This window comes from Phycodurus eques, chromosome 2 (genome assembly GCF_024500275.1).
Source record: "Phycodurus eques isolate BA_2022a chromosome 2, UOR_Pequ_1.1, whole genome shotgun sequence".
Classification (NCBI taxonomy): domain Eukaryota; kingdom Metazoa; phylum Chordata; class Actinopteri; order Syngnathiformes; family Syngnathidae; genus Phycodurus; species Phycodurus eques.
Genome location: NC_084526.1, coordinates 4,582,318 through 4,595,911, shown reverse-complemented (window position 1 = coordinate 4,595,911; position 13,594 = coordinate 4,582,318). Strand labels below are relative to the sequence as shown.

The 13,594-nt window shown below is 41.0% G+C and overlaps 1 protein-coding gene across 4 annotated transcripts in view; it reads left to right on the top strand.

Moving 5' to 3' along the window:
• ppip5k1a (diphosphoinositol pentakisphosphate kinase 1a) overlaps positions 1-13,594 on the top strand; it is a 150,246-nt gene that overhangs the window by 133,693 nt on the left and 2,959 nt on the right. For all 4 annotated transcript variants that reach the window (XM_061664607.1, XM_061664597.1, XM_061664589.1 and 1 more), the window contains 2 exons: positions 9,623-9,760; positions 9,846-9,962. In XM_061664607.1, the coding sequence (XP_061520591.1) occupies positions 9,623-9,760; positions 9,846-9,962 (255 nt within the window). The remainder of the gene's footprint in view (positions 1-9,622; positions 9,761-9,845; positions 9,963-13,594) is intronic.

The following is a 13,594-nucleotide window of genomic DNA, read 5'->3' as shown; positions in this document are numbered from 1 at the left end:
AGGTGGTTAAAAATGTCCTTGATGGCAGAGCCCCAGGGATGGAGAGAGTTCTTAAGGCTCTGGATGTTTTGGGACTGTCCTGGTTGACACGCCTCTGCAACATCGCGTGTACATCGGGTGCAGTACCCCTGGATTGGCAGACTGGGGCGGTGGTACCCCGTTTTAAGAAGGGGGACCGTAGATTGTTTTCCAACTACAGGGGGATCACACTCCTCAGCCTCCCTCGTTATGTCTATTCAGGGGTGCTGGAGAGCAGGGTCCGTCGGGACCATCCTAGCCTTGGAACACTGGACCAGCTCTACACCTTTGGCAGGGTCCTCGAGGGTGCATGGGAGTTCGCCCAACCAGTCTACATGTGTTTTGTGGACTTGGAGAAGGCGTTCCACCGTGTCTCTTGGGGAATCCTGTGGGTGGTGCTTCGGAAGTATGAGGTATCAAATCCCCTGATATGGGCAGTTCGGTCCCTGTATGATCAGTGTCAGAGTTTGATCCGTAGTAAGTCGGATTTGTTCCCGGTGAGATTTGGACTCCGCCAAGGCTGCCCTTTGTCACCAATTCTGTTCAAAACTTTTATGGACAGGATTTCTAGGCACAGCCGAGGCATAGAGGGGGTCCGGTTTGGTGGCCTCAGTATTGCATCTCTGCTTTTTGCAGATGATGTGGTTCTGTTGGCTTCATCAAGCCGTGATCTCCAAGTCTCACTAGAGCGGTTCACAGCTGAGTGTGAAGCGGTTGGGATGAAAATCAGCACCTATAAATCTGGGGTCTTGTTCACAAGTGAGTGAAGAATGGAACGGGAGATAGACAGGCGGATCGGTGCAACGTCTGATGCGGACTTTGTATCGGTCTGTTGTGGTGAAGAAGGAGCTAAGCTGAAAGGCAAAGCTCTCAATTTACTGGTCGATCTACGTTCCTACCCTTGCCTATAGACACGAGCTCTGGGTCTTGACCCAAGATCCCGAATACAAGCGGCCGAAATTAGTTGCCTCCGTAGTGTGTCCGGGCTCTCCCTTAGAGAGATGGTGAAAAGCTCGGTCATCCGGGAGGGGCTCAGAGTAGAGCGGCTGCTGGTCTGAATTGAGAGGCGCCAGTTGAGTTGGCTCGGGCATCTGATTAGGATGCCTCCTCCCTGTTGAGGTGGTCCGGGCACGTCCCAACGGGAGGAGACCCCAAGGACGACCCAGGACACGCTGGCGGGACTATGTCTCCTGGCTGACCTTGAAGCGCCTCGGGATCCCCCCGGGGGAGCTGGACAAGGTGGCTGGGGAGAGGAAAGTCTGCGCCTCCCTGCTAAAGCTGCTTCCCCCGCGACCCGACCCCGCATAAGCGGAAGAAAACTGATGGATAGGTGAAGATTTGAACGGCATAATTCACAACAGGTGTTTTTTGTAATTTCCAAGGACCTCTTTTTGCCTTTCTGTGACTCTTCCATTCTCTCTATCTCTGTTGCAACCAACGAATGGCACTTTGTGACACTCGAAGCTCGATTGCCTCCTCCCGCTGAGAACCTCTTGATTGAAGCCTTGCTGTGGGGAGGTACTGTTGATCAGTTGTTAAGTGCCGTCTTGGTCTCATGATGTCAAAATGTAGGTAGCATTGCTAAAAAGGAATGTTTAAATGCAAATTTTAATTGACGCACGAAACGTATTGGTTGATTCAAGGATTAAACACCTGTTGTGAATTTTGCTGTTCAGTTCCTTGTTATAGAACATGAAGTTGCGCAAAAAGTAAATAAATATTGACATGTTGATAAATATTGTTAGACATGTCATTTCAAAAGTTTAAAGAAGGTTAAATTCAGAACACCTGTAAATGTTACGGTGCATTTGAAGTTCATCCTGAAATTTAATCCGATTGCCGAATATCCATAACTTTTTGTGTGTCGTGAATATTTGTATGCATATATACACATATTTTTGTATTTTCTGTGTATGTATAGAGCTTTTCTAAATCATTCACCATTGTCAATATGAGGAAAGTTGCATTGTTGCTTTTACTGAAAGCAATTCTCTCCCCCGAATACCCACAGTGAAACTATATATATTGTCAATTATTGATACTGTGCGGTAAAAAGTAACATGAAAGTGTAACCATATAAAGACCCTTTCCAAAAAATTTGAATATCCTGGAAAAGTTTATTTATTTAAATAATTCCATTGAAAAAGTAAATGTTTCATAAATTATAGATTCAGGGCCCACAATTTAAACAATTTAAACAAAGTATTTATGTGTTTATTTTTACATAATTTGGGCTTCCAGCTCATAAAACCCACAAAATCAGGAATTCAAAATATTAGAATACTGTGAAATCATTTACTTCTCAATTTTTATAGACTAAAAAAGAAAGAAAGAAATTAGGGTCACAGTAAATAAATCTAAATATGGTACTTTCAAAACGATACGTTAATCTTCAATACTTGGTTGGGAATCCTTTTGCTTTAATCACTGCCTCGATGCACTGTGGCATTGAGGCAATCACCCTGTGGCATTGCCTGGTAGTTATGGAAGCCCAGATTTCCTTGATGCTTGCTGTCAGGTCTTTTTTGTTTGTGGGTCTGGTGGCCCTCATTTCCCCCTTGATAATACCTCATAGATTCTCAATAGGGTTTAGATCTGGCAAGTTGGCTGACCAGTCAAGCACTGTGATGGCATGGGCATCAAACCAAGTTTTGGTGCTTCTGGCGGTATGGGCATGGTCCATGTCCTGCTGGAAGATGAAATCTGCATCTCCATACAGATCCTCAGCAGAAGGAATCATGAAGTCCTCTAAAACATTCTGATAGACTATTGCGGTGTCCTTAGATTTTGAATGAAAGGCACACCTTACCTTCATCAAAAAAGAGGACCTTGGACCACTGGCCAACAGTCCAGTCCTTCTTCTCCTAGGCCCAGTTGAGACCCTTCCTACGTTGGCTCAGGCTCAGAAGTGGCTTTACCCGAGGAACCTGACATTTGTAGCCCATCTCCCGGATGCGCCTGAATATGGTGGTTTTTGAAGCTGTGACTCCCACCTCATTCCACTCTTTCTGGATCTAGATTCTTGGATCTTCTCTGATCTGATAATCCGCTGAAGTTCACGGTTTTCTCTTTTGCTGGTGAATTTTCTCCTGCCACATTTTGTCCTTCCACTAGACCTGCCATTGAAATGCTTGAACACAGCACTCTGTGCACAGCCAGCCTTCTAAGCTATGAACTTTTGTGGCTTACCCATCCCTATGGAGGGTATCAATGATGGTCTCCTGGCCAGTTGTCAAGTATGCAGTCTTCCCCATATTGAACCCAACTGAGACAATGGAACCAAACTGAAGCAATTTAATGATACCTGGGGAAACCTGTGGCGGTTCTTTGAGTTTAGTAGAACATTAATGTGTGACACTCAGTTGAAAACATTTATGGCCTGCAAAATTTGGGCTGATTTCTTCACAGTATTCAAATTTTTTGAATTCCTGATTTCGTGGGTTTTATGAGCTGGAAGCCCAAATTATGTAAAAATAAACAAATAAATACTTGAATTTTTTTTAATTGTGGGCCATAAATCTATAATCTATGAAAGTTTAATTTTTTGAATGGAATTATGGAAATAAATAAACTTTTCCATGATATTCAAATTTTTGGGAAAGGGTCTGTATTATTATAAACTGTTTTCATGCTGTGTCACAAGTAATCCCACAAAATAGGGATGCACAAAAACAGATTCTTGCCAACCGATGCCGATAGCTTGCTGCCTCTCCATACCGATACTGATAACCAATATCGTTTTTCAATGGTTTATATCTTTCACGATTTCAAGGCCAAGGACCCCCAAACTGATGGAAAACTGGAGCAGGGACCACCTACTTATATAGATTGTAAATAATTGTTTTACATCAAAATGGATATGAATAATAATGCCCTTTTGTTCATATAAATTATAATTAAAATTCTCATATTATCATGTATCATATATATTCAAAATATTTAATGTAAAATAATAAGAATAAAAGAATGCCTTTTTATTGTCACAAAAAAACACAAGTACAATATGATTGAGATGAGATACGATGTAAAAATGAATTTTGTTACTTTGCAATCAATCCTATCGTCATGTCTTTAGGTTATAATACAGGAAGTCCACGAGTTACGACGCACTGGACCTTCGACGTTTTGACTTTACGACGCCCGTGCCTCGTCCGCCGTTTTTGTCCCAGCACCATAGTGTTTCTGCTTAGCTAGTGCATAGTGCTTCTCTGTGTTTGTGCGGCGGGATTTTCTTTGCCTTTTTCGCCCTCCTTTTTTCACACTCTCAGCAGTAATGGTAAGTACAGCATCTTAATTTTTTTATTTTAATGTATTTTAGTTTCTTTATATGAAGTGTTAACCTTTACTTCTACGGTCACCTGACCGTGGTCGGGAGACGCAGGGGTTAACTCCCTTTTCTCGTTGCACAGCTGAGCTGGGTAGCGGCAACAATAAAGGCGCGAAGCACCAATTTGCTGCTTTAATGGCTTTATTAGCTCCTCTGCACATTCGACGTCAACGGGTCGTCCGCTAATCGCTACTCTTCCCCGGTCGCCGTCACTACACTTGCCACTGTACACACTCGCACCGGCGCGCACTCCTTCCTCCTTCTCAGTCCCGTCTCACTCACACATCGACGCACACGCCCATACACACTGAGCTTGCTGTCACAATCACGTGGGACAATACCCGTAACAGAAGTATTTCGCCGTAAATTTCAACTTTAAGGGTGAAATTCTACTTATGTGGAAAATCGTGTTACGTCGCCAGCATAGGAACGGGACTCGTTCGTATATCGAGGACTTCCTGTACGTCCATATTTCATAAGGTTAATATGTTATGTTTGATGATAAAAATGTTGCCTTCATAGTACATATTTGATAGTACAAACTGTTGAAACCTTTGGGGTAAAACTGAATAAGACTTCTTCTCTTTAAGGATCGTTTGTTTTGCCAGCAATGTAAGAGCATCTTCCCGTTCATGAACAATCTTTGATGTACAGTCCCCTCCAAAATTATTGGAACGCTAAGGTCATTTCCTTTGTTTTTATTATACTGAAGACATTTGGATTTCAGATCAAAAGCTGAATATGAAGCAAAAGTCCAGAATTCAGAATCAGAATCATCTTTATCTTTATTTGCCAAGTATGTCCAAAAAACACACAAGGAATTTGTCTCCGGTAATTGGAGCCGCTCTAGTACAACAACAGGCAGTCAATTGACAGAGAACACTTTCAGTTGACTGTCCGGCATTTAATTCATGGCATCTAGATGTGTTAAACAACTCAAGATGGAGCACCTTTTGTTTAAAGGCACCCACTTTTCAAGTGAGCAAAAGTATTGGAACATGTGACTGATGGGTGTTTCGAGTTGCTCAGATGTTGCCTTTTCGATTGATTGCTTAAATATTAGTGATTGTTTTTGGCTTTGGGTTTCACCTGTGAAAACTGAATTTGCTGTTAAGCAAACATGAAGACCAGAGAACTGCCTATGGGAGAAAAGTAAACCCTTTTGAAGCTGAGAGAAGAGGGAAAATCAGTTATGGAACAAATTTTGGGCATAGCCAATACAACAATTTGGAATGTCCTTAAAAATAAATAAACTACTACTACTACAACTCGAACAGGTTATCAACAGGAGTTGATGACAGGAACATTGTGAGAGCTGTGAAGAAACACCCAAGACAACAGTCCGTGACATCACTGCCAACCTCCACAGGGCAGGTACAGATATGAGCCATAAAAGTTGTGGAACAAAGTTTTGTGGACTGATGTAACCAAGATTAACCTCTACCAAAGTGATGGAAAGGCCAAAGTATGGAGAAAGAAAGGATCTGCTTATAATCCAAAACATGTAAATGTCATGGCGTGGGCTTGCATGGCTGGTCCTGAACCGGCTCACTAGTCTTTATTGATGATGTAACTCATGATGGTAGCAGCAGAATTAATTCTGAAGTCTACAAAACCATTTTGTCTGGCAATTTACAGAAAAATGCATCCAAACTAACAGGGAGAAGCTTCATCATGCAACAAGACAATGACCCAAAACACAACAAAGGACTTCATCAGGGGGGAAAAGTGGAATTGTCTTAGACTGGCCAAGTCAATCATCAAACCTTAACCCAATAGCGTATGCATTTTACCTCCTGAAGAGGAGACTGAAGGGAGAAACCCCCAGAAACAAACAAGAACTGAAAGAGGCTGCACTCAAGGCCTGGAAAAGCATTTCAAATGAAGAATGCACCAGTCTAATGAAGTCAATGTAAGGGTTATGCCACCAAATATTAAATGTTACTCACTTTACATACATGCAAATCAGTCGCCTTTCGGCAAAATTCACCGTTTTGAACTCAAAATAGGCCCTTTACGTGAATCGTGTAGATCTGATGAGTTTTTCCTGGAGGCGGGTCGCCGTCGCTGTCGTCATAGACTCTTTCGTACTCCATGAACAATGGCAGAGTGATCCATTCCACACATCCACCATCCACACACAGATGTAATTGTAAATATTACTCCGCGGCGGACTAATATGCCTTGGCCTGAGGTGTTCCGCCTGTGCTCTCGGGACCTGCTTTTGATAAGTTGACAAAATCAGAAAAAACACTTCCACCGCTTCTGCTGTTAAGAAGTAACACGACTTTTACTCTGCTACAATTGTCTAAAGGCGGCACGGTGCACGACTGGTTAGAGCATCTGCCTCACAGTTCTGAGGTCCAGGGTTCCATCCCCGGCCCCGCCTGTGTGGAGTTTGCATGTTCTCCCCGTGCCTGTGTGGGTGTTCTCTGGGCACTCCGGTTTCTTCCCACATCCCAAAAACATGCATGGTAGGTTAATTGACAACTCTAAATTGCCCGTCGATGTGAATGTGAGTGCGAATGGTTGTTTGTTTGTATGTGCCCTGCGATTGGCTGGCAACCAGTTCAGGGTGTACCCCGCCTCGTGCCGATGATAGCTGGGATAGGCTCCAGCACGCCCGCGACCCTAGTGAGGAGAAGCGGCTCAGAAAATGGATGGACAATGATCTAAATGTTGCTCGCTACTTTTATTTATCAATTATTGCTTATTTATCAACTATTTCGTGCACGAGACTACGACTTCGACTTCCGCATTGGCCGCTGTTTGCTCCAATCCAATTTAAGGTCATCGTTACCATGAAGGCAACGGCGCGCTACTCTTGTTTACATTTAGATGAACAAAAACAACAGTTTTCATGTATTGTAGTATTTGTATGGCACTGTCTGCCCAAACTCAACTCACTTATAACTTTAGAAAACACCGTGCAGTAAATTACAGATGTTTTTTTGTAGTTTTGACTGTGCAAGTTGCTCACTATTTACTCAGTATTTGAGTAATTATTTCACTGTACTTTTTACTCTTACTCCAGTAATTTTTTGGAGGACTCTCTTTTACTTTTAGTTGAGTCACATTATTGTCAAGTAACAGTACTCTTACTTGAGTACAATATTTGGCTACTCTACCCACCTCTGGAGCAGACATCCTCTATTGCTGCTCTTACGTTTAAGCAAAATTTCTGCTCATCAGATCAGCCAGTGTCTTTTGTATTTTCACGTTGAGGTGCTGCGGGTCGTGGTCCCGGCGGAACCACGAAGCACACGTAACATCGTCGAAAAGAGTTGATCCACTAGTACATCTTGTATTAATTAGGAAATGCGCCTACAATTTTCTAATTAGTTTACGGATGTTAACGTTAAATGTATTAAGTGACGGAGCGATGTTTGGGATTATTCAACACAGAATGAACTAACTTCAAATTCAGAAATGGCCAATAAAAAAAAAAAATATTGTATTGCATCCCCCCAGACTCCTACAATGTTTTTTTTTGTTGTTGTTGTATGTTTTTGTTTTTTTGTCACCTTTTTCATGCCTTTGGTGTTTACATGTCTGGTCGGTGGCTTCAAACAAAAGGTGCCTTTGTCCTGAGTTGTTTAACACATCTAGATGTAAATACCATGAAATTCTGAACTTTTGTCTCCTATTCACCTTCTGATCTGAAACCCAAATGTCTTCAGTTTACAACAAAAACAAAGGAATTGATCTCGCCGTTCCAATACTTTTGGAGGGGACTCTCTCGGTAGAAGTCAAGCTACAGTAAAAGAGAACTCTGAAAACGGCTCATAACACGTTGAATTGTTCTCTAAACGTTTCACCCTTGGGGAATCTTTTTACTTTTTTACTATTTTTTACTATGTCTATCTTATTTATATTAACACAAGATACCGCCATAAAAGCAAGAAATTAAATAATTATTTATTAGTTTGCTGGCTGTCTAGCTTCACATACGTGTCGTGAGGGCACCACAACTATAGCATTGATATAGCATTGCACCACAACTATAGCATTGATAACTCAATGAACTCTCTTTTTTCTTCTCAAACTTGAATAATACACAGGTTCAAATATATATATATATATTTAAACAATATAAGAACGGCCGATCATTCATGTTAATGTTTATTTTAAAACAATTGAATTTGTTTCTGAGCAAAGAGTGCCGGGGTGTGGGGTGTTTCTCCTGAGCAAGCCAGCAGATGTGCGTCATTTGTGGATACGGACTCACGCTGGCCCCGTCGAATGGAGGACGGCCGTTGTGTGTATTGATGTTCATTGCAATTTTAGATTATCTAATTATCCAGTGAGCAAACATTGCAAAGGAAGATGTGGAGGAGCGTTCTTCTTCAAGGGTTAGCTTTTACCTTAGCTGTTAGCTTACCAGGACAACCGCGTTTCTGCATGCAGCCAAACCGCCCCCGCTCACTCCTGTGTCGGCTTGAGCTGCTATTCGACTCCGCTGCGTCGTAGGCTACCGTAATTTTTCCCCAATATATCGGCCCAATTGTTATCTTGCATCCCTAGCAGAAAACATCTCAATGTCATCCTATTGCAGTTCATGTCATCAAGACCACATCCTCTCATCATTTGCCTTCATCTTGATTTCAAGGCTTTTTTTAAGTAAATTAAACTGATATGTCCCTATGCCATACTTTAATAAGCATATGATTCGATTCCTTTCTTGGTTACTCTACATTAGTGAACTATCAAGGTCATCCTATGAGATTGTAGACCATGAAAACGAGTTGTAGCTCGATGCTTTGTAACTCAGCAGCTCTTGTTGATGTGTGGCTTGGTTGTCCACTAACGGCAGTTAAACTGACTTTAATAATGTGTGTTGAATCTGATGTTTCAGTAGCTGTGTGCCGCTAGAGTCAAGCGTGTGTGTGTGTGTGTGTGTGTGTGTGTGTGTGTGCGTGTGTGCGTGTGTGTGTGCGTGTGTGTGTGTGTGTGTGTAAGGGCTGACTAATAAGGCTGTAAAATTTTTTGAATCTGCTTGGGCCACTGATTTATATCTTTGTTGCTTGATATGGTGCAATGTTGTTGACATCCAGCATGGGTTTTGAAACTTGGCTGTGTGGAGTTGAACTGTTGAATTTTGTAGGAGTTTACAGTATGTTAATCGGTCTGAAGAAAGCTGGATCCTTGAGTATTATAAAATGCAAAGTATTGGGCCGCTGTCTTTGTGTCAGCTGATTTGGTTCAGTCTAGCTGCTCTTCTGGCTGCCCTGTCCAACTAAAAGATGATGTCTGTGTCATCTCCCTCCTGTATCACAGGCTTTGAAGGATGCTCCATGGTACCATCCATCTATCCTCTGGAAACACTACACAACTCATTGTCACTCAAACAGGTCAATGAGTTCCTCACAAGTGTGTGTGAGAGTGCCGGAGATCCTCATACAAGGACGACTAGAGGTTACAGATTTAAATATAAATCTCAGCTACAGTAAATATTTGGAATAATTGTCACCTCTTTATCTTGGGTCTTTTGTCTCCGCAGCTTTGTCAGCCATGTTTGGTGTACAAAACCATCCATCAGGGGACGGTTCATATATCCCCCACAGAGTCCTCTCCTCCTCCATGTCTCTCAGGTCTCGTTCGGACAAACCTCCATGGTGTGAGTATTGCAACATCACTTGACGTTTTCATAATTCTGCTGTACTGTATCTCTTGTTATAAGGAGGTGTTCCCTTTGGCACAATTACTTTGATGTACATGTGAATCGACTCCAGTTGGTCTCAAATGTATAGTGGGAGGAAAAAGTATCTGAACCCGTTGGATCTTCTTGAAATTCTGCATAAACTGCTCAAAAAATGGTCATCTTGATCACAGGAAAATACAGATTCTGCTTAAATTACAACCCCAATTCCAATGAAGTTGGGACGTTGTGTTAAACATAAAAACAGAATACAATGATTTGCAAATCATGTTCAATCTATATTTAATTGAATACACTACAAAGACAAGATATTTAATGTTCGAACTGATAAACTTTATTGTTTTCAGCAAATAATCATTAACTTGGAATTTTATGGCTGCAACAACATTCAATGAACGTTTGGGAACTGAAGACATAAAAATCCATATGACACAACTGCAGGTTTACTAAAATACATTAGTGCAAAGTATTCACTCCTCCTTTAGTTATTTAATTTTTTTGGGAGCGTTGGCAAAACGTCATCCTGACGTAATTCTGGCAGATGCGCATTTATGTTGGTTGGTCTTCCATATAATATTGGCTCAGAAAATGCTTTTTATCGCAGTATGCAAGTTTGGGCCAGCAAAGCTTCTGTACAACAGTGGCAACCAGTTACGGACAAAAGTTTCCCAAATCCATCCACTGGCAGGGGAAGTTTTTGATCGGCAACTTTTAATTTCGGCCTACACAAAAAATGTAATGAAAGTCTGCAAATCTCTTGACACATAGAAGTACAGTAAGTGTTAATCATTCAATTGTTGATTGGAAAATGTTCAAACAGCAAAACGTCTTGATACGTGACGTATATTTACATTTTATAAGGCTCATATCCATTTGTAATTTGTATACGATAGTAGGCCTACTTAAGAGGTAAACTATCACCAAAAGTAACAGAAGTGTCAAGTGTTTAAGTGTGAGATGGAAGTTATTAGCTAATGTGAGATTTATCTTTTGTTTGTTTGTGCCAAATATCATTAAATATGAACAATATGACATGTAATATATTATTACATTGAAAAACAAGTTATTATCAAGTTAAGAGTCTTATAATTAAGGTTGATCACTATGGTTCCACTTGTCATGTAATGGCTTCACGTAAGCTTTCATTGAGCTTCACATGTCTTTGGGATGCCATAAAAGCTCTAAGAATTCTTTGTTGACAATCTGTATGTACAGTCTATAACGTAACATGACACTTCCATTTATTAATTAATGGAAATAAGCGTGAATAACCCAATAACCCGTGGTCAGCGATTGGCTTTTAGCCAACCGAGACACCCCGTGACCATTAGGTGACAACACTGCGAACGCTCCCATAGCAATGTGTACTATATGTAGCGAGTAGTGACTCTGCAGTTGTGTTATGTGAATTGGTGTTAAGGGTTTCACAAGTTCCAACCATCTGCGAGGCCATGAGTATATGGACCCTCTAGCAGGAAACCGATCGGAAGTTGCACAGCCGTATTTTGAACTGGAGCCCAAAAAGATTGATTTTCAGATGTGATTCAAACACCACAACAAAATAAGTAAAGATCACTTCCCAGTTGGAATTGATGTGAATTTATTACCTTAATGCCCTGGAAAAAACGCTTTTATTGAGAGGGTACAGAGAAATCTTCATAAGAAAAATCAAGACAACAACGAGAAGTCAACAACACTAATTGGCTGCTCTGCCGCACTCAGAACAAGGACAACCACATCATGTCTGGTATCAACAGAAAGCTTGGGTTTCTCTACAGCCGCACATGTAACTCAAATGTGTCATTTCACGTATGAACCAGCAAAAGGCCATGCAGTCCCTCGTGGTGTAAAACAAACATTCTTGTTGCTAGGCTAATGCTGAAATGCCGCTTCTGATCTTTAAACGAACATATCTTCACCAAATTTATCCAATTAGCACAATCTATACAATATTGGAAAGTATTTTTAATGCCTTTTCAGAAAATGTATATAGCTCAAAACAGTCGTGCATCTTACAATAGGTTTTGTGCTGGAGGGTCACATACAGTGTCTGAATGTGATTGGATGGGTTGGGGCCTGCAACCGAGGACGGCGCAGAGATTGAGATTATGACATCATCGATTACTCAGTGTTTTTGTGCTTAGTCCAAAGCAACAAATGTATTTCATTGGCGCAGTCTTGTTGAATCTTGATGTTATTACGTTTAATTCATTGGTATTTTTTCATCTGCGTTTGTAATACCCTGGAAGTCCTTGAATGGAAGTCCTTGAATGCACCTTGGTGCTCTGCCAAAAATGAAACCTCTCCCGATGCCTCTACTAATAGACCGTGTAATCTACTTTACCGGGACAATTTGACTCTATTCTCTAACATTTATTATTGTGTGTAAATGCCAAAAGGTGACTTTAATGACTGCATTAAATATAAAACACATAAAAACAGCACCATCTTTTGGGGCACTGCCACACGTACTCTTAAAGTGCAAACAAACTCATTTTTTGTTTCTAAATGCATTCAATACAGTCCCCTCCAAAAGTATTGGAACGGCAAGGTCAATTCCTTTGTTTTTGTTGTATACTACAAGACATTTGGGTTTTGGATCAAAAGAGGAATATGTGACAGAAGTTCAGAATTCCAGCATTTATTTCATTGTATTTACATCTAGATGTGTTAAACAACTCAGGACAGAGCACATTTTGTTTGAAGCCACCGACTTTTCAAGCGAGCAGAAGTATTGGAACGTGACTGATGGGTGTTTCTAGTAATTCAGGTGTTGCCTTTTAGATTGATTGCTTAAACATTAGTTATTGTTTTTGGCTTTGGGTTTCCCCTATGAAAACTTCATTTGCTATTCAGCAAACATGAAGACCAGGTGGCTGAATAAAGTTGTATGGACTGATGAGACCAAGATTAACCTCGACCAAGGTGATGGAAAGGCCAAAGTATGGAGAAAGAAAGAATCTCCCTCGGATCCAAAACATACAAACTTAACTGTGAAGCATGGCGGAGGTAATGTCTTGGCTTAGTCTTGCATGGCTGCTTCTGGAATGGGCTCACTAGTCTTTATTGATGATGTAACTCATGTTGGTAGCAGCAGAATGAATTATGAAGTCTACAAAACCATTTTTTCTGGAAATTTACGGGAGAAGCTTCATCATGCAACAAGACAATGACCCAAAACACCCTGCCAACACAACAAAGGACATCAACAGGGAGAAAAGTGGAAGGTCTTTGACTGGTCAAGTCAATCACTGGACCTTAACCCAATAGAACATGCACTTTACCTCCTGAAGAGGAGACTGAAGGGAGAAACCCCCAGAAACAAACGCCTGGAAAAGCATTTCAAATTAAAAATGCAACAGTCTGGTGAAGTCAGTGGGTCACAAGCTTGATGCAGTTATTGCAAGTAAGGGTTATGCCACCAAATATTAAATGTTATGCACTTTAAGTTAATTTATAACTTTTTAATAATGCATGTTCCAATACCTTTGCTCACTTGAAAAGTGGGTTAGCTTCAAAGAAAAGGTTCGCTGTGCTGAGTTGTTTAACACATCTAAATGTAAATACCATGAAATAAAAGCTGTAATTCT